Source organism: Cucumis melo, chromosome 9, assembly GCF_025177605.1.
Source record: "Cucumis melo cultivar AY chromosome 9, USDA_Cmelo_AY_1.0, whole genome shotgun sequence".
In the NCBI taxonomy this organism is placed as follows: domain Eukaryota; kingdom Viridiplantae; phylum Streptophyta; class Magnoliopsida; order Cucurbitales; family Cucurbitaceae; genus Cucumis; species Cucumis melo.
The window spans coordinates 18,292,417-18,316,378 of NC_066865.1; the positions used below are offsets into that span (position 1 = coordinate 18,292,417).

General features: G+C 32.3%; 1 protein-coding gene, 1 long non-coding RNA gene and 2 other non-coding genes across 6 annotated transcripts; all 4 read right to left on the reverse strand.

Annotated features, from left to right (window-relative positions):
- Positions 1-11,216: 11,216 nt before the first annotated feature.
- Positions 11,217-13,650, reverse strand: LOC127151045 (uncharacterized). The gene is made up of 2 exons (XR_007823742.1): positions 13,501-13,650; positions 11,217-12,352 (listed from the first exon to the last, which is right to left on the reverse strand). It is a non-coding gene; the product is annotated as an uncharacterized LOC127151045 (long non-coding RNA).
- Positions 12,899-12,978, reverse strand: LOC127151085 (small nucleolar RNA R160). Its single transcript, XR_007823824.1, has one exon. It is a non-coding gene; the product is annotated as a small nucleolar RNA R160 (small nucleolar RNA).
- LOC127151087 (small nucleolar RNA R160) lies at positions 13,108-13,192 on the reverse strand. The gene has a single exon (XR_007823825.1). It is a non-coding gene; the product is annotated as a small nucleolar RNA R160 (small nucleolar RNA).
- A 3,682-nt stretch (positions 13,651-17,332) lies between the features above and the next one.
- Positions 17,333-20,944, reverse strand: LOC103503596 (WPP domain-interacting tail-anchored protein 2-like). 3 transcript variants are annotated; one of them, XM_008467840.3, is made up of 5 exons: positions 20,675-20,944; positions 19,913-20,421; positions 18,686-19,818; positions 18,054-18,248; positions 17,333-17,924 (listed from the first exon to the last, which is right to left on the reverse strand). In XM_008467840.3, exons 2-4 carry the CDS (start codon positions 20,400-20,402, stop codon positions 18,099-18,101), a joined length of 1,773 nt encoding a protein of 590 aa, XP_008466062.2. In that variant the 5' UTR covers positions 20,403-20,421; positions 20,675-20,944; the 3' UTR covers positions 17,333-17,924; positions 18,054-18,098. The 3 variants fall into 3 exon arrangements, with proteins under 3 accessions (XP_008466062.2, XP_008466053.2, XP_050946289.1); XM_008467831.3 differs by having other exon boundaries at positions 18,050-18,248; positions 20,675-20,943; XM_051090332.1 differs by having other exon boundaries at positions 18,050-18,248; positions 19,913-20,502; positions 20,675-20,943.
- Between the last annotated feature and the right edge of the window lie 3,018 nt (positions 20,945-23,962).

The following is a 23,962-nucleotide window of genomic DNA, read 5'->3' on the forward strand; positions in this document are numbered from 1 at the left end:
TTCAACTCAAATTACATACATATTTACACATACATATAACAAAGAAACTTCTTTAAACAAGCAAAATCTTCTCTGATAAATGCAAGTGTGTGGCCCAGTATTTACCATGAAAGTACAATTGATTGATGATTGTGTGTGAAAGAGAAGCAAAAGTCAAAAAACTTGACTCAAAAAGTGATTCAACAAAGAACGCCCAATAACTTCTAAGAAACTTCTAATAAATTGTACTCGAATTACCAAAACAATTGTAGTAGAATCAAATAAAAAGCAATAAAAAAAGGGGCCACCCATACTAATCGTGTCCAAGGGAAACCCCTTCAGAGTGTATTGAAAAAACTATCATTTTCTTTTTCCATTTTTTAGTATTTCTTTTCCAATGGCTTCAACTTCACACCAAACCGCTTTAGATATGAGGGCAGTTTCTTTCTTGATCCCAACAATCAGCCAAAGAAACTATGGACTGAGCTGTTTCTGCACATCATCAAATTGTTTACCAGTTTGCATTAGAAGCCCTCAAGCAACAGCCATTAGCTCTCAAAATCTTGGCAGGACAATTGTTGGGCTTAGTTTTCAAGCAGTTTAGCCTTGTACATTAGCTCACCAACTTCCTCTCCTCCACTTTTGATACTCCTTTTTGCTGCTGCTATTTTGATTAGCTTTGCTCTTTCATTTGCTGCTGTTTTGCTTCATATCTCCTTCCCGAGAACTGCCCGTTTGCTCGAGAAGATTGGTGCGCTTTTTGCTGCAATTGGTGTGTGTATCATAGCAAGCTTTCTTCTAGTTCATCAGAACTTTGCTTGGATTTGTTGGGTAGCATGTGCCTTCTCCATCATTGTCTTTGCTTTATCATTTAAGTGACTTTTCTTAAACAAAAAATAGCCATTTCTTACCCATCAATTAGGCATTTTGTTTGACCTTCTTCCATGGCTCCATCAAGAATAATGGACTCTCTCATGATGGATTCTTTTTTCCCATTTGAGATAAATACTACCCAAAAAAAAAAAAAAAAAAAGTTGTTCCCACATGATGTATAGGTTGAAATAACATTTTTGATATTGCAGGTTGAAGTTCATTTCATTTTAATTTTTGTATGCAATACTTTCTAATGTTTAATGTCTAGTTGCCTAAGTAAGTTTGCTTAAGTAGTATTGACATGATTTTCGTTTTTAGAGGTTGGAGGTTCAATCCCTACTATGTAATTGTTTTACTATAAAAAAAATTATTAACGTCTAATCTTGTGATTCAATAAATCTTAGAAATTTTGTCATTTTGTTAGAGGTGTTTCTATATTATTAAATAAAGTTTCAATCTCTCTAAAATTTGTTGGTCTACTTTTAGGTTGAAACTACTATATCGTTTAACCAATATAACTTCAATAAATATTAACTTAAAATTACTAATTCTATTTCTAGGATGTATTGACCAAACTTAGGCGAGTGACAAAAGACCATATTAGCCATAGGGTAAAAACAAAAAACAAAGACTTACATCGTAAGTCAATCCGCAGAACCTAAAACTTAGGCTCTAATACCAACCGTAACGACCCAACTTTTTATACTAAGCTGAGATCATTACTACTTAAATGAAAATAAAACTCCTTCGATTAAAATAGAAAATATCAAATTTTCGAAATTCAAAACTCAATATTCATTAAATAATTAAAGTAAGTAAAAATAAATCCAAAAGTAAGTTTCTAGCTCGGACCCTATCTAGTTTTAAAAGAGTAAAATAAATAAAAATGCATAAATACTGAAATCGAAATCTAATAACATAAGGCTAAAGCAAAAGTGGTTCGCTATGGCATGCCACAGTCACTTCTTGTCATTTGCCAGCTTTCCTATGCTCTTACCTCTACCTCTGCCTGAAAAATTAAACATATAAAAATATACTTAGTAAGGGTCCTGTTAGGTGACTGTTAACTTTCACCTCTAACTGGCACATTTTCGAACACGTGCAATTTGTGATCCTATAGGAACATCTATGGTCTTCAGTGAATCCAAAGGAATACCTAGGACAAAACTGATTTTTGGTGAATCTCGAAAAAAACACTAAGACAATCAGGCTGTAAGTGACCCTGTCGAGCCACTCGTAAACATATCTCATACTGGACTGGTGATCCCATCGGACAACACAATCATAAAAAGGTGGTGATCCTAAAGGACACCTATGTGGGTACGACTCTAATAGAAAAAGCTAACAATATACCATATCCCTAGCATGTAGCATAACATATCCTTCGTGGGTGGCTTGGAGTAGGGAATGGCCTTCAACCCAAACTCAGAGAATGAAGGTAAAAGTAAGGACGACGAGACTAAGTTTACTTGAGGTTTAGAATAGGGCGAAAGAGAGTTGTAGAATCCAATCCGGGGAGTTAGAAAGTACAAACCCACCTACCTCTTGGCCCTAAGCCGGGAAAGAAGCCCACTCTTTGGTTAATGATGGGATTAATAATTCATGCATAAACATCAACATCATCAAACACGATCATTATAACACTACCATGTCATAACTAATAGTCAACATAAACATAAACTCTATTCTGATTATCAGTTATCTTAACACAAACACATTATGCATCTTAGCTACATCAACGCATAACGGAAAATTTACATGCAAGCTCTTACTTCAATTTGAAGGTCTAGTAGGAAAATCTCTTATTTGTATATTAGCTTAAACCAACTTTAATCATGACAGCAAGATCAAACTTCTCGAGGAAAAATTTTAAACAATAAGGGTAAATAACTAAGTTTAATAATTTCATTAACAGTTGCTAGAGGATCAAATATCCAATTGATTCAACTTACCCAAAGTTGAGGTTGAATTCAATTTACCCTTAGTTGGAAAAATTCACAGTTCAAACTTCTAGATAAAATTTAACTAAATAATCCAAAATTAAATTAATTAGGGTCCAAAATTAATCCTTGTTGGGCATTAACCAAAATTCAATCAACTTACCAAAACTTACCAAAATAGGTGGGCAAAAGGGTGAAAAATAAGCTTGGTGGCTTAAAATGGCTTGGCTAGAGGGGAAATTGGCTAGGCGGCTCAATCAAAGGAGGGAATCGACTTAGGAAACAGGGGCCGCTGCGTGCGGCTCAGGCGCTGAGGATGGCTTGTGCGCGCGGCTCGGATGCTGAGGGTTCAGCTAAGGCGTACGGCTGAAGACGGCTTGCGCGGGTCAGCAACTCGAGTCGGGGCGTTCACGGCTCGCACGATTAGCTCTTCGAACGAACGGAGAAGATGTTTGTTGACGACGACGAGTGACAAACCGTGATGGCAAGCAGATGATCGGCGACTTGCGACGGAGACGCTGATAGGCAGACGACTCGGATATGGATGGGCAACAAAGACAGCTCGGATGAAGGCTCGCGTGAAGGGAAGCTTCGGCATTTGCAACCGTCGATTGACGGACTACTGTCGACGCGACAGAAGGCGAACGATCGGTTGACGGAAGAGTGCCGAAACGATTAACGGACGAAGGTGGCTGACCGAGACAGAGATGACTACGACGGAGAAGGTGGCAGCGGCGAAGGGCGCTAGGTTTTTTTTTCTTTGTGAGATTAAGGTTTCAATTGGAAGGTATAAAGTGCATAACTCCCCATGCTCTATTAAATAAAAATAATAATAATAATATTACTATTATTTTTATTTTTATTTCTCTCTCTTCAATTAAAAACCTACCAAATCTTCTTTTTATCTTCTTTTTTTACTTTTTTCCAAAATAAAACCAATACTTATCTTTCATCAACCAATCACATCACTTTTATCTTTCCAAAATAATAATCGACTCTCTAATAATTATATTATTTTCATAATACAGTTATTTTAAACTTTAAATTCAAATAATTATATATTCCTGTATAATTATATAAAATTCTCTCAAATACAAATTTCCTCACACAAACTACAAAAAAACAAACCAAATCAATCATTAATTCCAAATTCAATTAATTAGATATTTTTCCAAAATATCTAATTAATTCTAATTTCTACATCTTAAAGATTTTCACAATTAAATCATAACACTCAACATAATTCCAACATTAGTCAAAATTAATAATTAAATTAAATTACTTTAATTTGGACGTTACAAATTTACTCACCCTAGTGCTTGAGCTTTGAAAGTAATTGTCTCTCAAAATAGAAATCAACTTTCTTCTAAAAGTATCATCCCGTCTTGAAATTGTTATCAAAATTATCAACATAACAAAACAAAAAAAAATCATATATGTATTATAGATATAAGCCCAACAAATTCACGTTATCTCCTTTAGATAAATTTACTCGCCCTAGTGCTTGAGCTTTGAGAGTAATTGTCTCCCAACATGTCAACTTTCTTCTAAGAGTAGCACACCATCTAGAATATCAACGAACGAAACTTTGTGAATCTACCCAACATCAAGATTGTGAATAATGGAGAGAATTCTTTTTGAAGAAAATAATGGATTATAGACAATGATCTGTCTTCAACCAAAATAGAAAATGACCTTATTTATAGACTTATTTGTGATCATTCGAAAAGTCACGTCCTTTTCTATAATTTAGTTATTAATACTTTTCATGATTATAGACTTATTTGTGATCATTCGAAAAGTCACGTCCTTTTCTATAATTTAGTTATTAATACTTTTCATGATTATAGACTTATTTGTGATCATTCGAAAAGTCACGTCCTTTTCTATAATTTAGTTATTAATACTTTTCATGAAATGATGCATCCACTCGTGTTGCATCCATTCATGAATAAACACAAACAATTATTAGTTTTTATGAAGTGATGCATCCCCTCAAAAAGAAACACAAACAATAATCATTTGTTCCAACACTTAGATTCATATTAAATGACGTTGGCAGCAGCACACACAAAATCATATAAAGTAATAGAGTCCCAAAATCAGAAAAACAAAGCAAAAGCCATGGAAGCCATAAAATAGAAGGCATGAAAGATGAATGAAATGTGCACCCAAAGCACTTGAGAAAGAAAAGGTAATGGATAGAACAAAGGCATCAAAGGCGAGTGAGGGATAAGAAAGGCCATCGAATATGATCAAATTCCTCAAATCTTTGCTTCTTGGTGAAAGAAACATAAGGATTAATGTGAGAGTGTTGAAAGATACAAATAGAATAGAGTTTAAGATAGTTGTTGGAAAAGTGAGAGTTAATGAAATTTGGTTTGATTTCGTTTTCTCTAATTTGCATCTCATTTAGTGAAGAAAAGGGAGGGAATATCATATATAGTACATAGATACATATAGATGATGGGTCGTTATTGGGATTTTGGACTAATTTAGTTGCTAGAGGTTGGATGAGCTTCTTGGAAATTAGGAAGGGGAACCCAAACTTCTTCACCAAGTTCTTCAAATAGTATAAGTGTTGTGGGAAATTTCACAAAAAGTAAAAAATATAAAGTGGGATATGGCCCATCGGATGCGATGTCTCCCTAACAAAAACACTTACTTTTGGACACATTGCAAAGAGTTTATATTTTCTGAAAAAAGATTATGTTTCTTCCTTTGTATCTTTATACCATATTTAACCCGTGCTATACCACTAATCTCTCTCTTTCCATTTTCTCTACCCCATAATCTAAACAATTCAGGATTGGATTGGTTTGAATTTTTTTTTTATGTTTTTTTAGGGTCGGATTGTATTTGAGTTGCATTACTTTTAAAAATTCGGGTTCTCCAATCCAATCTAAATTTCTAATATATATATATATATATATCATTACTTAAAAATTTTATAATTCATACACATTGTTATAAAGTTTGTAATAGACACGTTGGATTTTGATATTTAAACACATTTGAGTTTTAAATTCCGTTTTGCACCTATGTCCCTAACTATCCATCCCGATCTTATTCCTCAAATGGGAGACTCATTTGACCAACGCTAATGAGCTGCCCTCACGGCCTATAGAATAATCTCATGTGAATAGAAGTTCGTAGTTAGCTTAGGATTAAGATTAAATTATCTAGGTCATCAATAATCGAGATAGTCAGTTTTAAACAATAAAAGGCGTTATAACATAAAAATGATTACCTCATGGTTCAGTCTTATGTAAACACTGTACATAGGATACCTAATAATCATCTTGTTTGTACTAACTATAAAGTGGATCGCATCTATAGTTTCTCTAAATAAGGTATCCAACCTTTATTCATATACTATAGGTTATTTAGCAGACTATATACTCGAACTTGATCCACATTGATGTCTCTAGATAAAGTTTAAGTTTAGTCAAAATAATCTTAAGAAAATATTACAACATGTCTTGATACACCGAAATAGGAAATAGGCTATTATATGGGCAATTATATGTGTTTATTATAAAAGAGAGTAAAAAAAGCCAGCAGGTCATCGTCAACGCACAAAAAAGAAACAATGGCGAAAGAAGTTAGACTCCAAAATGTGATCAAATTAATTTTCTAGGAAATTTAATAGAAAACTTGTAGGAGAATCACCAAAGTAAGTATATATATATATATATAGATATATATTCTTGAATACTCCATTCTAACATTAAAACTAAAAATGGAAACTAATTAATCACCTCCATTTAATTCCTACACTTCTTTTTGGGGTGTTATGTTAATCATAATTGGCTTTTGTATTTAGTTCTCCTTCGAAAGCACCCTTCCCAAAATTTGCACTAAATTAATTAGCAGTTTGCTGGAATGGCTATCTACATCATATCAATATGGGTATTTCATTGATAATAATCAAATATTACGGTTAGTAAAGGAAAGAATATATTAAAAAAACATTTTCAAGAATAATATTTGCATATCAATACCCTCCCTCAAACTCAAGTTATCACAAACTTCAGTTTGTTAAGAAACTTAATCAAATTAGTAGATCTAGGATAGAATCAGAAACCCACGAACAACGAAAACAAATAAACTTCTAAACTAGAGACAGACTTACGAAGAACAAAACAAAGAACTTCTAGGATAGAAACATAGATCCTCGTATAGAGATCTATAACAAAGCCTATAAAGAACAAAACGAAGAACTTTTAGGCAGGAACAAAGATCTTGATTGCTATCTATAACGAAATCCAAGAATTACATATTCGAAAAAACTCATATATCCTTTTTCAGAACAGACGAAAACGGTTAAAACCAAACTGAATTAGTCTAGATTAAATGAATTGAACCAAAATATTAAGAACAATATTTCGTGAGGAACATTGGAACTGATTTGGGCAGAACAGAACGAAATTAGAGTGAATTTTCATGAACACTCAAAATTGGGCAGAACAGATCTGGGAAGACATTGAAAACTAAACAGAACTAATCGTTGGACTTGGATCTTGTAGCGGCAGACGTCATCGAAGATGTGCGGCAGAGTTGACGTCAAACGCGATGGAAAGGCAGAATTTCATAAGGCAAACAATCAAGGAGATTTGAAGCTTCATCAGCGTGGTGTCAGGTGAGATGTGTGGTGGCAAGGTTTACAGTAGGGTCTGCCTCCGTCTATGACTATGGCTAGACATTGACGGAGGCAAAGGTCGAACAAGTTGCTAGTGGTCACAACGTCAAGATAAAATTTAGAGCTCTTATATGTTAGTTTGTATAGAATATTGATATAATAATCAAATATTACTGCCCTATATATACCCAAATTAAAAGAAAGGAAAGAATATTTTCTAAGAATAATATTTCCCAAAAATACTCTAATCACGTCAATAATACCCAACTCTTCTAAGTTGGATCTACTCCATCCAAACTACACTTGAATCCGTTGGTTGTCGTTTGGCCTCATCCCAATGTCGGAAGGTTGACACCTTCTGTAGAATCTTGACATGGTGTGTGGATTATCACCAAGACAACATCAGCTCCAGTTTCCCTGACAAATCGATCATGTTGTTATTCTACAACTTATATATTCAAATGACATGATGATTCTCTGCCTCTGCCATGCCGTAAGCATCGATCCATATTCTTCTATGCACCCAGTCCCAAGCCCGGAGAAAGGAGGAGGGTAGTGTCATCAGATCACGACCATTGGGTTCTTAGCTTGAGCTTGTTCTAAAAGATAGAGGCTTAATGTATAAAGTAGTACTAAAGATGGCAGCATCAAGAAAGATGGATCCTCTCATTTTTGGTGCAGACTGATACAGAGGAACTACATACTGTTGAAGCTTAGTCATCCTAAGATATAAATTCAAATCTTGTCCAAAGGAAGAGAAAAGTTTACATATTTTTTCATTTACATTTGTGGAATGGGGATGCTATGGTGTAATATTGATAGAAGAAAACAAAAACATCTGCGAACCATGATCAATGTTACGACTCATATAACATGATGACTACCAAAACAAAGACAATAATAATAAATCAAATTGCCATCGTAACATTGATATTTATATATAGCAAAATTTAGAATATTGTTTACACTTAATTATTGGTTTGCAAAGTCCTACTAGTTGTAATTACCTACAAACAATACAATGAATAATTTACTTAAAGCAACCAAAATAACTTTTTTTGGAAAAAAGAATTTTGTATTCGTGATTTGAACTTTTCTTTTCCTCTTTTATAAGAACATACGTGGAAATATTTCAAAAGTATCAAATACATTTTTTAGAATTTATGTCACCTAGATTATGAGACTCAGAGTCATCTACATGTTTGCATATTTAATTTAATTTAAGTTAGTAGCATCTTATAGGCCCAGTTAATGGTAAAATAAAGAGCTTATTAAAAAAATAGTAAATTTACAGGTTTACTTTGGATAAATAATAAAAATTAATTTAAATTGTTAATATATCAAAATCGTAAAGAATGGAAAAAAGAGTTTGCTATACAAACCATGTTAAATAAATAATATATAGTTTAAAAATCTTTAATACAATGTTAAAATAATAAAAATGAATAAGATAAATAGAAATATTTCGAAATATTATTAAAAATACATGTTTTCGAAATCTAAAAAAAAATATTAACAATTTCTTAATATATATTTTCGAAACCTTAATAAATAAATATATTTAAAAGTTTATCAAACATAGATATAATTAGTTTAATACAACTTCAAAATAATAGAAAAGAATAAGATGAACAAACATATTTTGAAATCTTATTAAAACTACGTATAGATTTTAAATTTAATTAAAAAATATTATGAGTTATTTAAATATATATCTTCCAAAAATTTCACTAATATAGCTGCAAACTTTTCCGGCAAATAAATGATTCGATTAGGATATTATCCCATAACCAATAAACGATTCATAACTAATTGAGCAAAATACATTAGGTTTCATAAATCCGATAGATATAAAATACATTTTGAGTGGAAAATTTAGTTTACCTCAAAATCAGCTCAAATTTTGCTATATTTCCAACAAATGCAAATATCTTTAAAAGAAGGAAAGTAAAAAATGTTTAATCCAAAAACCACATTGGGAATGCAAATCTTAATCCTTCATAATAAATGTAATTTTCAAACCATCAAATTTGTTTTTGAATGAATAAAACTTTTACTACATAGTGATTTTGATAATATAAAAAGAAAAAGGAGATTTTAATAATTTTAGTATCCCCTTCCAAACATCTCTCCAAATAACATAGTAAACGACTCCATTGGAAGAGAAGAAAATTTCTAAGGATGAAATCAATTTAATTTCCTGGAGGGTATTTTAGATCTCCATGAAAAGTGCATATTATTTTGTGACTCAACGACCTTCCTCTACCCAAAAGCACCTTAATGTAGAGGACTAACCAAAAGCTATTATCATCTTGTGAGCCTATAATCTTAATGAAATCAGATCAATCACAATCTACAAGAAAACAAATTTATTTTCATCAAGTTTCCAACTTCATTAACATCCACTTAATTGATTCTATATGAAGTTTTTAGAAATCAAACATGTGGGAGTATGACAGTCTTGGGTCATGTTGAATGGATTCCTCAACCAGCTAAATGTCAACAGATACAGATGAATACTAACGACTCGTCATGTGACAATATGATGACTGCAATAATATAATTGAGTTATTGTGTGCAATGAGGGGTTTTGCTTGGTTTGAAGAAAGTGGCCAATTAAAATGTTGGAAGACATTATGACCAAAGCAGACTTAGAAGATTCTCATTATATAGTTTACAAAAGAAGTTGTTTGATCCCTGTTTAGATAGAATTTGATTGATCAAATATTGTTTGTTTCTTTGACAAAGAAAGTGAATACCTCCTCACATTGTGAAAGAGATGCGGGATTTCACCTCCCTAATAACCTACGATCAACACACTTAATTAATATACATGTTAAATTCTTAAAAAATATAAAAATAGTTCAATTAGTTAAAACATATATCCCTTCAAAGATGTTATATATTCCATGCATAGACTCCCTTAGACAAAGAGTTTAGTTAATGCAAAATTAGGTTTGATTTCATTTGCCTTCTTGTTTCCTTCTCTAAGTTTTTTGCATCCCATTCTTGAAAAGACCTCCAGTGTCAAGAAAGGGCACTTTATGATCAGGTCATTATTGTTATTTTGCAGTAATTTTGAACTAGGTAATATATAAAGTAAGATGACAAAAAGGAGGGAGAAGGAAGCTTCTTGGAAATTAATGAAGGGCAACCCAGACTTGTTCCCCAAGTTTTTGAAATAGTAAAAGTGGTTTTGGTGGAATTTCTCAAAAGCTATAAAACTATATAACGATAAAATGGGATGGGATGGGATGATCACTTTTCTTCTCTAATAAAAAACACTTGCATTGCAAGAATTAAAAATTACTTCTTTTGGTGGCATTTCTAAAGTTAAGATTCTTAGTGGGGTCGTCTACTAATCAGTCCTTACACTAGGAACCGTAGGTCACGGTTAGTCCATTATTTCCATGGATATGAAAAAAAAGATAGTAATTAAAAAAATAAAGGCTAAATTTTCCATTCTCTATACTAGATATGATCTCTATTTAATTAATAAGTTAACCCCATAACTTAATTAGAATTTTAGATGCCAAGAAGATACAAATCATGATCTTAATCATTCAACAAATATCAAAATTTGAAAAGAAAAAACCAAGGCCCCTCTCCTAAACATCCTTTAGTTGTTTTATTTCTACTCTAACATCTACTCAAAATCAGCAAGTCGTATTTTTTTCTTTTTTTTATATCTTTCCTATCAGTCATACAATCAGCAATAGGCAATCAATATACCACCGAAAGGGCAGAGGGGCCTTGTATATTGTACGAAAAAGAAGCAATAGTGAAATGAACTTGACCCAAAAAGTGGTCAACTTTTCTAGGATATTTAATAAAAAAAAACTTGTAAGAGAATCACAAAAACTTCACTATTATATTCTAGAATACTCCATGCAATATTAAAAGGGTAGACTGGAGTACTGAATCAGTCCAAGGAAACCACTTGAGAGTATTGATCAAATCTTTTTTGTTTCCCAATGGCAGAAACTAAACCACATGAAATCTCCCTAGACATGAATGAACTCTATTCCTTCATCACTGCAGTCACAAATAGAAATCCTGGAATAAGCAGTTGTACCTGGGGGACAGCAGCATCAGATTGCCTGCCAATTTACATCAAAATGCAGAGGCCTTCACCAGTCAACAGCCCTCAGTTTGGGAACACATTTGTTAGTTCAAATTTTCAGGCCATTTTAGGCTTGTTTCTCAATTTACCCCCTTCTCCTCCACCTCTTTCAGAGCTTATTGGGACTGTTATGTTGACTGCCTTCGTGTTTTCTTTTTGTGGAGTTCTCCTTCAAAAGCCATTCCCAAAAATTGCACATCTGTTGCAAATGTTCGGTGCTCTATTGGCTGCAATTGGTGTCTGCATTATGGGAAGTCCTCTACTCCATCCAAACCTGACTTGGATCCGTTGGCTGGCGTGTGGCCTCATCTTGCCAGCCTTTATTACATCATTCAAGTGAATATGACAGAATATGCATCCCAAGGTCCGGAGATGGACAGAGGGTGCAGTTCTGTAGAATCCATGCCCATGTGTTTTTATCTCTTTGACAGTCTCTGTTTCTTGACCTTGTGTGGTTCACCACCAAGACAACATCAGCTCCAATTTCCCTGAAAATTCATGTTATTCTACAACTTATATAGTGACATGATAACTCTGCCTGTGTCATGCCATAAGCATCATTTCTTCTACGCAGCCGGTCCCAAGCCCGGACAAAGGAGGAGGGTAGTGTCATCAGACCATTGGATCTTGAGTTCTAAAGACGGAGGCTTAAAGTATAAGTAGCCATATTTTCATCGAAGTAGACTAGTACTAAAGATGGCAGCATCAAGAAAGATGGATTCTCTGTTGGAGTAGACTGATGCAGAGGAACCACATATTGCTGAAGCTTAGTCATCCTAAGATATAAATTAAAATCTTGTCGACGAAAGAAAAAGTTTACATATTTTTTAGTCAGTGCAATTAATAGTGGAATGGGCATGATATGTTGAATATTATTAGAAAATATCTATAAACTATGCTGTTGTTCGTACAACATGGGTGACGCACACACATGAGAACTACAACAAAGACAATAATAAATCAAGGTTCACAAGAATATCCATCCATAACAAGAAATAAACTCTCTAGAGGCTGCAGACACAAGTGTTCACTAAAATCGTGCGGACTCCAATTGAGAGTAACTGATTACAAATAAAGAAAATTTAATTATGTCCTCTCCAGTTCTGCCTCGGTCTCATGCAAGTAACTGAGGCAACAAAGAGAAGAAAAGGGGAGGTTTCAATGTCGCACAATGCTCGTATGGCCTGAGATACAAGTTCCCTGCAGACCATGAATTTAAGTGCTACCTATATTGCTTACTTTCCCTAAATTATTTGAAAATATCTAAATGGAGAGTTAACATACATAATTAAGCTATAAAAAAAAGGTAAGAAAAGAAAGAGGTAATTTGAAAGACAGCAGAGCAATCAGAGAACTTTGAAGACCAGGATGAATGTAATTTCCACATCAATTTCAGATAACAAAGTTTTCATCATTTTTCCTTGCTTCTCTTACAACAAGTTGACCAATTCAATACAAAAACATATCTGCATCAATTCACTTATCCTTGAAGGATATCAAAACCACATTTTCCTTTAAAAATAATGTAAAGTCAACAAACATAAGGCAACAACAATCAGAGAACTTTGAAGGCATTGCACAACATGAGTTAGGCACATCATGTATTCACCTCAAAAAAAACCTCATCATTTTGTTTGGCTACTTCTTACATCCTTTAAGTAAAGACAACCCCATGAAAAGGAAACAGGACATTTCGAAAGTTCACATTTATAAGACGACTTTATAGTTGTTTCTTTGGCCAAGCAGGGTTGAGCTGGAGAAAAACTTCGCCCATAACCATAGATGTAAAAGCCAAAATGAATGTAGCACCATAAGTATATACCCTTTTCTCGATTTTCCTTGTCACTAAACTCGAAGAAGCAAGGGGCTATTTGGTGCATCAAATCATAAAGTAAAAGGAAATACAAATATTTATGCTAATGGCTAAGTAATGCGCCGCTTACCAGAGAATGGATTGGAAGAAGCTGATCTCCAGATTAGCCCCAATGGGCAAAGGTTTTCAGGTTGCGGCAATTGTGAACCAACGTATCGGCTTTTATAGAAGTTTGACGGATTAGGGTTTTAGGAATCCTCGATTTGTTGTTCCTACGAGATTGTTGACTCCGTTAATTCGAAAATACATAAAAAGATGCTTTCTAATCTATGGTGTCTTGAAAATTTTGGAATCTTTTTCTAAAATAATGTATTTTAAAAACCTAATGTCAAAAATAGGGTGAAAGCCAAATTATTGATAAAATTAGAGTAGTTTCGTGGAAGTCCGTTTGCGTGGACACCACCTTCTTTAATTTAAAATTTAAAGATATTGAATATATTTTTTTTATTTATTTAATATTCAAGGTTATGTTATTCTCGATCAAATTGTTCGAAGATTTTCTTGAGTTTTAGGACAGGTTACTGATTATGTTTGCTACGTGTATTTTCTGTTTTGGAGATGTCTTGTAATATTGAAATTTTTATTAATAATTTTGTTTACAAGCTTTTGTTCCTTGGAAGAGGATTTAAACTAATTTACATTATATTTGTGTTGTGTTTGTTGTGTGTCTACCAAACAAGTCAATCAACGACCACCTTAGCTTATATTCTCAAATTCTGCCATAAATTCAACTTAACCATCATCATCAAAATCAAGTGAGACGAGGAAATTTTTTGAAGAAATAGAATGAAAGATGTTGAAGAGATAGAAGAAGATCACCAACAATGATAACAAAACGAATTCAAATGAATCACATCAAACACTACACTAAATTTTCATCACTCCAAAATTGTTGCAAAGGAGATTAATTAGTAAAGTGTTATACACACAATTTCATATTTTTTGTAGCATGATAAGTGGTTAATAATTAAACATAATGATAATCAATTAGTTAATTAATACAACATTTTAGGATAGCAATATTAAAATTGGAGATTTAATGGGAAAGAAATTAAAAACTCGGGGCAATTTCAAGCCGAAATGAGCACGGTTTACCAATTTTTTATGTTTTCTTGGTACAATTTTGCTTGAGATGAACCAAGATTATTAAGTTTTTAGGCTTTTTCGGTACACTTTTTCTCAAAATGACTTGAGATCCATAATTTTTTTTTCAAAAATAAAAAAATAGTTAAAATTTGGTGTAAGATTTTGAAAGATTTGAATAAATTTTTTTGAAAAGATAAGAACAGTTAAATAAGATTTGAGAATATTTGAAAAATGGTATAATCTCTGTATCTAAATGCACCATAAAACCAGAAACAATGAAAGCAATCAACGGGTTGGAAAATTTCGATGTCGATTTCGCCCGAAATTGTATAAAAAAAAATAGTTTTACGAGTTTTTAAAAAATGAGATACTTCTGGAATATAAAATCTTACTTTTACTAATTCATAAGTTTTACGGTAAAAAGACCCATTCTCTTTTAGAGATGTTCAGCCATATTAAGTTTTGCTATTTATTTTTATGTAATTTCTTCAAATCTTATATTAAATATGATATTTTCAAAATTTCTTCATATTTGATTATCTTTACTAATTATTATAACAAATTATAGTGTAATTTTTCAATTATCAAAATAGATTTTCCAAATTAATTAGAATACATTTAGAATCTCAATATTAATCTTGCATGATATTTTACCGGAAAAGCTCAAACATATCGAATTTCAATGTTAAATATGCGTAAAACTTGACCAAGAATACACAAATATGTAGAATCTCAATATTATTTTGTTCGAGATAAACATCGAGATTGACATAAACTTTTTCAAATTAGACATGAAATTGTGGTGATTGAGATGTCATTTGCAGTGACGGTGCAATGTGATTTGGATTTGTGAAAGTTTCCTGATCTAGATTTAGAATTTAAAGAACAATGGCAAAAGTGACAAGATAATTAACAATAAAACAATATATATATATATATATATATATATATATATATATATATATATATATATAGAGAGAGAGAGAGAGAGAGAGAGAGAGAGAGAGAGAGAGAGAGAGAGACCCATTCAACACTATACAATTTTGCAAAATTGGTTTTGATTGATTTTATTACCCTTAGAGTACTTTTTTTTTTTGTTAAGTAGTTGATTATTTTGTATAGTCATCCGGTTGTTTTATGATTGACGATAATTATTATTATTTGGTTAATTACTTGCTTTTTAGTATTGTCATTGCCTTTGTGATTTTCAATTACCTTTCTATTCCTTTGACATAAAGTTGGTATCTGTCCGTCTTATATTATTATCTAATTGCCTCCTATTTATTGACACCACATTACTACTTGTTTATGATTTTGTGTGTTCTAAAAAAGTGATTTTACCATCCAATAGCCATATGATTATTTTTATTGTCTATCCTATTATCTTCTGTTCTTTAATGTGTTTTGTCATCTACTAATTGTCTTCTTTCACTAATTATAATTAGTAATTTATAATATTATCTCATTTATTTTTGTCAATTACTGATTCTTAATATCACCAAGTACAATTTGATAATGATTATTATTTTGTTACTATTTGACACCTATTGTTATTTTTTTGATAAAAGATACTTATTTATTTGTTGATTAATTAGATATATGTATATCAACTTACACAATATATATATGTATATCATTAAAAAAAAATTAAGATAGTGTTATAATAATATACGTGTTTATATTATCGATACACACTTCATTAATATATTGTTGGTATAATTTATAAGAATACACAATGTGTTATATTGTCGATACACTTGAGTTATTATTTATTTATTTATTTTTTTACTTAAAATATGGTAATTAAAATAGGATCGACTTCTCATTCACCAAAATTAGGATTTCACTTATCATTCACTAGAATGAGGATTTCACTTCTCACCCAAGAAAAATTACTATAAATAATTGTCATGTAATCTAGTTTAAATTTGATATATCAATTTATAGAATAACCTAAACTATAGAAGTAAAAAAAATCTCATACATCAAAAAAAAAAAAAAAAAAAAAAGACAAAGAGAATGGGATTAAAATGAAATAGAAAGGTCTATCATCTTAATTGAAAAAACAAATTAAAACAAAAAGACAGAAGTAAATAAATAAATAAACATATAAATTAAATATATAGAGAAAGACAATTAAATAAATTGAAAAACTAAAACTTGCCGATGACAAAAATATTTGGCTGAAAAAATGTTGGAAGGAATTATGTGAGAGAGATTGGTAGAAAGGAAAAACAAAAATTGTATAAAACATAAATAAAAATCCCACATGCTTTTAGTTTTTGCTATATATACAAAATCTAAAAACTAAAGCCATGGTAAAAGTATAAATGGTAAAAATTTGATATATGATTTGAAACAATTATATAACTTTTTTTGAAAAATTAAAGAATCCGGGGATTAGTGATAAAAATATTGATTTACCGTCCATGATAATATCAAATTCATGAAAATGTGTAAATATTGACATGTCGACGAACATCTAATACTATGATCGAAATGACCATAAAAGTAGACTATTATATTTATTTTCTGTTCTAACTTAGTCAATAATGGGAGACCTGAAATACTAACAAAAAGAAACTAGCTCAAAGTAGAAGTCGGGAAAAAGATATCGAAAAAAAAAAAGGGAAGGAGAGAGAGTTAGCTCAAATAACAATATCTTACCAAGGATACAAAATAAAATACAAAGGAGGTATTTGGGAAGTTGAAATACAATCATGCTTATTAAAAATCATAGGAGTGTTGGAATGTGTGTCAAATTAAGGGTGAAACAAAAATGAAATTGTAAAAAGTAAAAACAATGGAAAACTGAATTTAAATGAAAAATGCAAAAACGAAATGAGTTTAATATTACAACTCGAGCTTAAAGTGCTCAAATCAAACATAAATTTAAGATGCATTAGAATGCATTCCAATTCTATTACGAGTTTCGAAACAGCCCCAAATTCCAAGAGAGAACCAGGTTAAATCCAAAAACATATATCTACATCCAAATACAATATACATCCAAATACAATAGTTTATATTCACATTTGAGCAATAAAGATAATATAACACAATCTACCAACACAACCTCCTAAAACAAATCTATTTGACAACAACAATTGAATACAAGGGGGAATGGCCAAGAAATTTTCCCCCTTTTTGGGTCCAAAGGTCATGGAAATTTTAACCACAAAGAACCATAGAATGGGGAAGACTCTGGATAAAAGAATACAATGATACTAAAATAAGTAAAACAAAATAATAAGAAGAATACACACAGAAATCTTTGTACCTGACAACCTTCACAACTTAAGGTTTTGAGACATTCTCAGCATATGTTAACTTATGGATACAGAAGAAGTACCTTCAGCCCAACACTTGGGTGCGCTTTTATTAAGGTCCTTTAGTAATCTGATGCCCCTGAAGAAAAAGAGTTGTAAAATTAGAAGCAGACATCATAGATACAAACATTCTTCAGTTGAGCAAATTGGTTGTTGTTGTACGTAATCATGAAGCAATTCAATTTGATTTACTAGAAAGAGTACCTGCCTCTTGACCCCTTTTCCTAAAGACTCATAAAAGTTTCCTCAGATATCATTGAGCCAGTATATTTACATCCTTCTTTGGAGCTGAACGTTCCTCCTCGTCGTAATCTTCTCTGTCACGTGTGACTATAGATGCACCATCTCTTATATTTTTCAATTTCTCAATCAGAGCTTTGTTATCGTTTGTCAAAATGGATAGCTGCATAAGCAAATAGAGTTCGGACGAGATGACTTTTCTGGAGCTCTCGAGAAATATGCTTCTTGTACGTAGAAAAAATAAATATTATAACTAAAACTAAAGTAATTCAGCTAACTTTATCTGAAACTAAAGTAATTCAGCTAACTTTATCTGTTCGTCAGGATTCAGGACCGAGCTTTAATATCATGATAAATTAAAAACTGCTTCCACGTAGTACTTACGGAAATCATGGAAGGTGGAAACAACAGTTGATTCAAAGAGGCCACTGGGTAATAGTGTTGCAATTAAAAATTAAGAATATTTACAATCTGTTTTTTCTTCAGTCTTACATAGATGAAACAGTTACTTGTTTATTAGATTATTATGATGAGCGCAGTCAACTGAATATCTTTATGTAGCCAAATTTATAAAGATCAAATGATTTTGTAAAGAAATACCTGTCTCTGAATCCGATCCCTTTCAACAGCTAGTTGGAGCACCATGTCCATGATAAACTTGGAACTCAAGTTAATTTCGTTTGCATTTGCATATTTTTCACCGTTGACTTGATCCAGTGCTTTCTCTAAGAACTCCACTCGACCCTTGAGCGAAGTAAGTTCTTTATTGAGTTCGAAATTGGTTTCAGACAAGATAATGCAATGCTCCTCTGCACTATCAGTCTTACTTTCAGCTTTAGATACTTTGGATTTAAGATCCTCAATGAGAGTTTCCATGTCCCATATTGCAGAATATAACATGTTTTGTTGCTCCTGACTTGCTTCTGATGATGATTTTGCATGCTGCAGTTGAATCTCTAGTTCCCTCAACTGTTTTTCAAGTGAACCAACCTTTTTCTCTTTGCTGCTTGCACTATCTTTAAGAAAACTCACCTCTTCGGTAAGTTCCAAGTTTGTCTCTTGTAGCTGTGTAAGCTTGGTTTCAACACTCTCTGCTCTATTTTCTGATATGCAGATGCTTTCTTTCAGTGACTCAACAAGATTTTCCATTTCAATAAGCTGATCTTGACTTGCTTCATTTGATTCATATGCAGTTTTCAGATCAAGCCTCAATTCTTTAAGCTGTTCCTCAAGAGACTTCACTTCTTCCCTCAATTTATCTAGTTCAGCGTTCTTGGCAATTAGTTCAGCATTCCTTTTCTCAAGCTTCTGTATAGCCACTTCTTTTGCATTTAGCTGCTCTGTCCAATCTTGAAATTTAGTTTTGATCTCATGCTCACGTTGAAATGAACCATGTAGATTGAATTGGACGAGCTGGAGGCGACCAACTAATTCCTTTGAAATCCCCATGAGTATCTCGACACTATTGTCTGCCTCTAAAAACCTACCCCAAACAACTTCTGCAGTCTCTTCCATTCTCAAAGCAACTTGTTCAGTATAGTGTAGCTTCATTTTGAGCTCTTCTTCTCGTTGCTTTGATTCAGACAACTGCTTTTCGAGATCTAGCTCCCTTGCAAGTGATTTTTCTAGCATCCTTAAAATATGCCTTTGTTGTTCAGTCATTGTATTTGATTTCCCATTTATGTTGAAAACTTGATCATTTTGTGACGACATCATCGGATCTTCCAATCTCCCTGTCACAAAGGCAGAGCAATCAGAATTACAAAGTGGTCAATTCTTCATCATCTAAGGTCACTAATAACTGAATAAAAAGAAAAAATCACGAACAATTTCCACGGCTTAAAACAATTCTCTGCAATTTGGTTGACTGCATCTTCACTTCTAAAATCTGCTTTCGGGATTGAACAAGCGACTTCTCGGAATCAATCAATTTTCCTTCTAACACACTGAAAACCTCAGTTGATTGTAAGCAAGAAGATGATGCCATTCCACGGGCATCAACTATTTCTGCTTCGAGTGTATTCATGAAAGTATCCAGCTCTCTCACTTCCGAATCCAAAAAGCCAGACAAAAAATCAAATACCAACAACTTCCCAAACGAATCATCCGGTATATAATCATTCTCCAAGTCCATAGCCTCAAAATCATTCTCCTGAGCAAGTAAGCACATCAGAAGCACATGAAGATTCATCAACTTCTCCGATGAATACGCCAAGTCCAATTCTAGTTTAGTCAAAGTTTTCATAGTATACTCCATTTCTTGCATTTCAAGTCTTTGAGATTCTCGATTGCAACCATTCTCATCCATCATCCCCATAGCTCAATCTTATTAAAACCTGATAAATTGGAAATAATCACAAACAGTACTCTTATAATCCACAAACTCCCTACTCTTACTTATTTAGCCATTCTAGCACCTGCAAATCCAGAAACGATTCCGAAAACAGAAAAACCTAATTCAAGAACACAAAATCTCATTCCAAAGGAACCAACAGAAGAAACACTGCATTGGGAACAAAATCCATCCGATACAAAAACTACTCTCGAATAGATTCCTTAACCATAATTTTGGGAGAAGAAAATGCTTACCTTGAAGAAAAAGGAAAAATCCGGATGCGTCGGGTATGTTGGTCAGAAACGAAGACTTCAACAGAGGGTTTAACCACCACCGGTTTCCATATCAGCCGTCGGAGTCAACCATCGGACAGTCAATATCGCTAACGTAAGCCAAGAGAGTATTATACACAAGGAATTGATGAAGGATCGGGTGTTGATTGCAGCATTGAGAGGCGTATGATAGTTTGATTTAGTGTAGAGAGACGAATGATTGAGAGCCATAAAGATGAACACGTGAAGCCAAAGCTTAAGGCTGAGTTACTTTTTAATCTTTGTAGCTAAAATACAAATGTTGGTTGAATGTGGTAAGGTCAAAGTGTGACATTCAACTTAAAATAACTATGCTCTAAATTTTGGAATTTTATACTATGCTTTAAATCTTCAATCATATCCTCAATTCAATTCCAGTATAATTCAACACATAAATAAATACATTAGTTACTGTCGTGAAATAATATCCTATTTTGCAATAAACAAATAAAGGTAGTATTCAAAAAAAAAAATTCTTTTTTTTATCTACATTTTACCAATTTATTAAAAAACTATGCTATAAATTAAATTCTTGTGCTTAAAATATATATTGTAACAAATTAGATGAAATAGGCCACCGATTATCTAATTAAAAATTGTTACGTGACAATTTTTATTTACTTTTTCTTGGAAAAAATAGTTAAATTACGATTTAATTTAAATGAAGGAACTCCGGTTTGCACCTAATCATTATCAATTTCAAAATTAATAGTAAATATATCAAAGGATGTTATTTATTTAGATTTAGTATCTATTTAAATTGATTTGAGAAAATTGTTTAAAATACACTTAAAATAGTAAATGCTCTAATTTTTTTTTTTTTTTTTTTGAAATAACTTATTTATAAGTTTGATTAAAGATATATTGTATTTAATACTGGTGAATCTTTAGATAATTTATTATTACAAAATAATTGAGTTATCTTAAATAACTCATTAATTAATTAGAGCCTTTAATTTACAAAATTCTTCCCAACAATCTCTATCGTCCTTTATGTCTTCTTCCTATCCTCTCTCAATATATTCAAACATTTTTTTCTTAACTTCCATTAACATTTTTCTTTGGCTTTATTTTGATCTATATAATTCTAAAATATTCATTTTGATTGTTACTTATATTTGTAACTTTCCATTTGTTTATTTTGTTTTATTTTATTTTATTTATCCAACTTAATAGAAAAATGTCATCCTGGTTCCTTCTTTTTATTTTGTAAGAGATTAAAATTATAGGGTATAGACTTTTTTTAAAAAAAAGAAAAGGTAGGGTATGGGTTTTGATTAGTGGTGGGACAATATTCTCAATGTAATAATTGTGTCCATTAGGAGAGGGTATAATACATTTTTACTCAATAGGTTACGTTGAAATTACTTTTTTCAATTTGTATTAAAGTAAACCGATCCATTTTATCGATGCTAGCCTTTTATTTTCATCCGTGAGTATTAGAATTAAGTTAGTTATATGAACTTTTGACTAATTTTAAGAGATAGCGTGCTCGTCTAATCCTAAATGGATTTATCATTGAGGGTAAAATTATAAATATGCTGATATTTTTGCAATTAATTAAATCTTCTTCGTGGTTATTAAAAGAAAAGAAAAAAAGATGGGAAAACAAGGGGCAATCGCACGCAAACATAGAGTAGAGAGAGAAAATTTTATTGTACACACCATAAGAGAAAAGAGAGATCGCGACGGCGTCCGATGGTATTCCTTGTTTGGTGTCCGGTGTGTCTTCCAATGAAGGAAGATGGGTAGCGTTGTTGTGGTTGAGTCATGTTTTTTGGTTAGAGAAGGCGACTTTTTTCGACAGTTATGGCGATAGGCAGAGACGACGTGTTTCGGGTAGCGTCTAGGTCTCATTATTCGAACAGTAAAGGCGTGTTTCGACGAGTTTTTTCAATGTTAGGTGTGCTGCAATTTGAAACTTGTTTGTGGTAGTTTGCAATGGTATTCGACACGTGGGTCTCTGGTCAAAGGAGGCGGTTTCTAGTGGTTTTGGGTCTTGATATCAGAGGCAACATCCGACATGTGGCTCTCTTAGTTTTTTGGTGTTTGGTCGATAGTAAAGTCGGGTTCGGCGGTAATATTACAGATTGCATATTACTTTGTTAACATTTGTAATTTGTATCTTGATTGAATTTGCTCTTAATAAAATCTCTCCAAGTTTATTCTCAAAGTGGATGTAGATCGAATTGGTCGAACCACTATATATCTTTGTGTCGTTTATTCTTTTATCGCTTACTTTATGGTTATCTTTTATTGTGCTCCGATTAGTTTGGCCCTGTGTTCTCTAATTTAGTGCATGGATTCGTAACAAGTGATATCATAGCTCCATTCGATTCAAAGAAAATTTGGGTTTTGTGTAGTAGTTTGCAGTTGGCATATCGTTGGTTTAATCACTTTCGTAAAGATGGCTTTGACACGGTTTGAGGAGCCTAAGTTTAATGGGAAGGGTGACTTTGCTCTTTGGAGGAAAAAGATTAGAGCTATTTTGGTTCAACATAAAGTAGCTAAATCCTAGATGAAGAAAGTCTTCCAAAAAATATTATAGAACGTGAAAAAAGGGATATGGATGAAATGATCTACAACGATCCTTCTGTATCTGTTTAGATGAACTGCTTAGGCCAGTGGATGAGGCTACTGCTACGGAGAATTGTGGAAAAAGCTTGAGAGTCTCTGCTTGACAAAGTTCTTGCCAAATAAATTATATGTAAAGGAGAAATTTTTTGGATATAAGATAGACCAAAGTAAAGGCTTAGAAGAGAACCTTATGAATTTCAGAAGATGTCGGGTTATCTTTTAGATTTTACTATTTTTTGTAATGGAAAGATTAAATAATGTAAAAAAAGAATCAGAAAAGAAGAAAGACGATGAATAGAAAATGATAGCAAAAAAAAAAAAAAGTAAAAGTAAACCTGAAATATTTAAAAAATACTAATAAATTGTTGTTATTATTAAAAATTGAGTGGCTATACTGAATTCATCAAGAGGAGAAAGTATTTGCTGATATTAGAAAAACCGTTAATAATGTAAGGCATGGGGAGTTGATTTGCCGACGCCATGCCCACAGATAAGAACATCATTATGTTAACAAATGAAATCAAACTCGACAAAAGAAAGAAAAAAAAAAAACCAAACAAACAATTCATATTAAAATAAAGCTAACTTATCAAATTTAACATGTCAAGGCGTGAAACAAAGTGACAAAAGGACAACTTTAACTAAAACCTCATA

Excerpts from the sequence above, each read along its gene's own strand:
- LOC103503596 (XM_008467840.3), bottom strand. The coding sequence starts at position 20,402 with ATGGGGATGATGGATGAGAATGGTTGCAATCGAGAATCTCAAAGACTT. Across the intron at positions 19,819-19,912 it reads TGTTTTAAGCCGTGGAAATT|GGAGATTGGAAGATCCGATG; the intron begins GTTCGTGATTTT and ends CCTTTGTGACAG. Across the intron at positions 18,249-18,685 it reads GGGATCGGATTCAGAGACAG|CTATCCATTTTGACAAACGA; the intron begins GTATTTCTTTAC and ends TTGCTTATGCAG.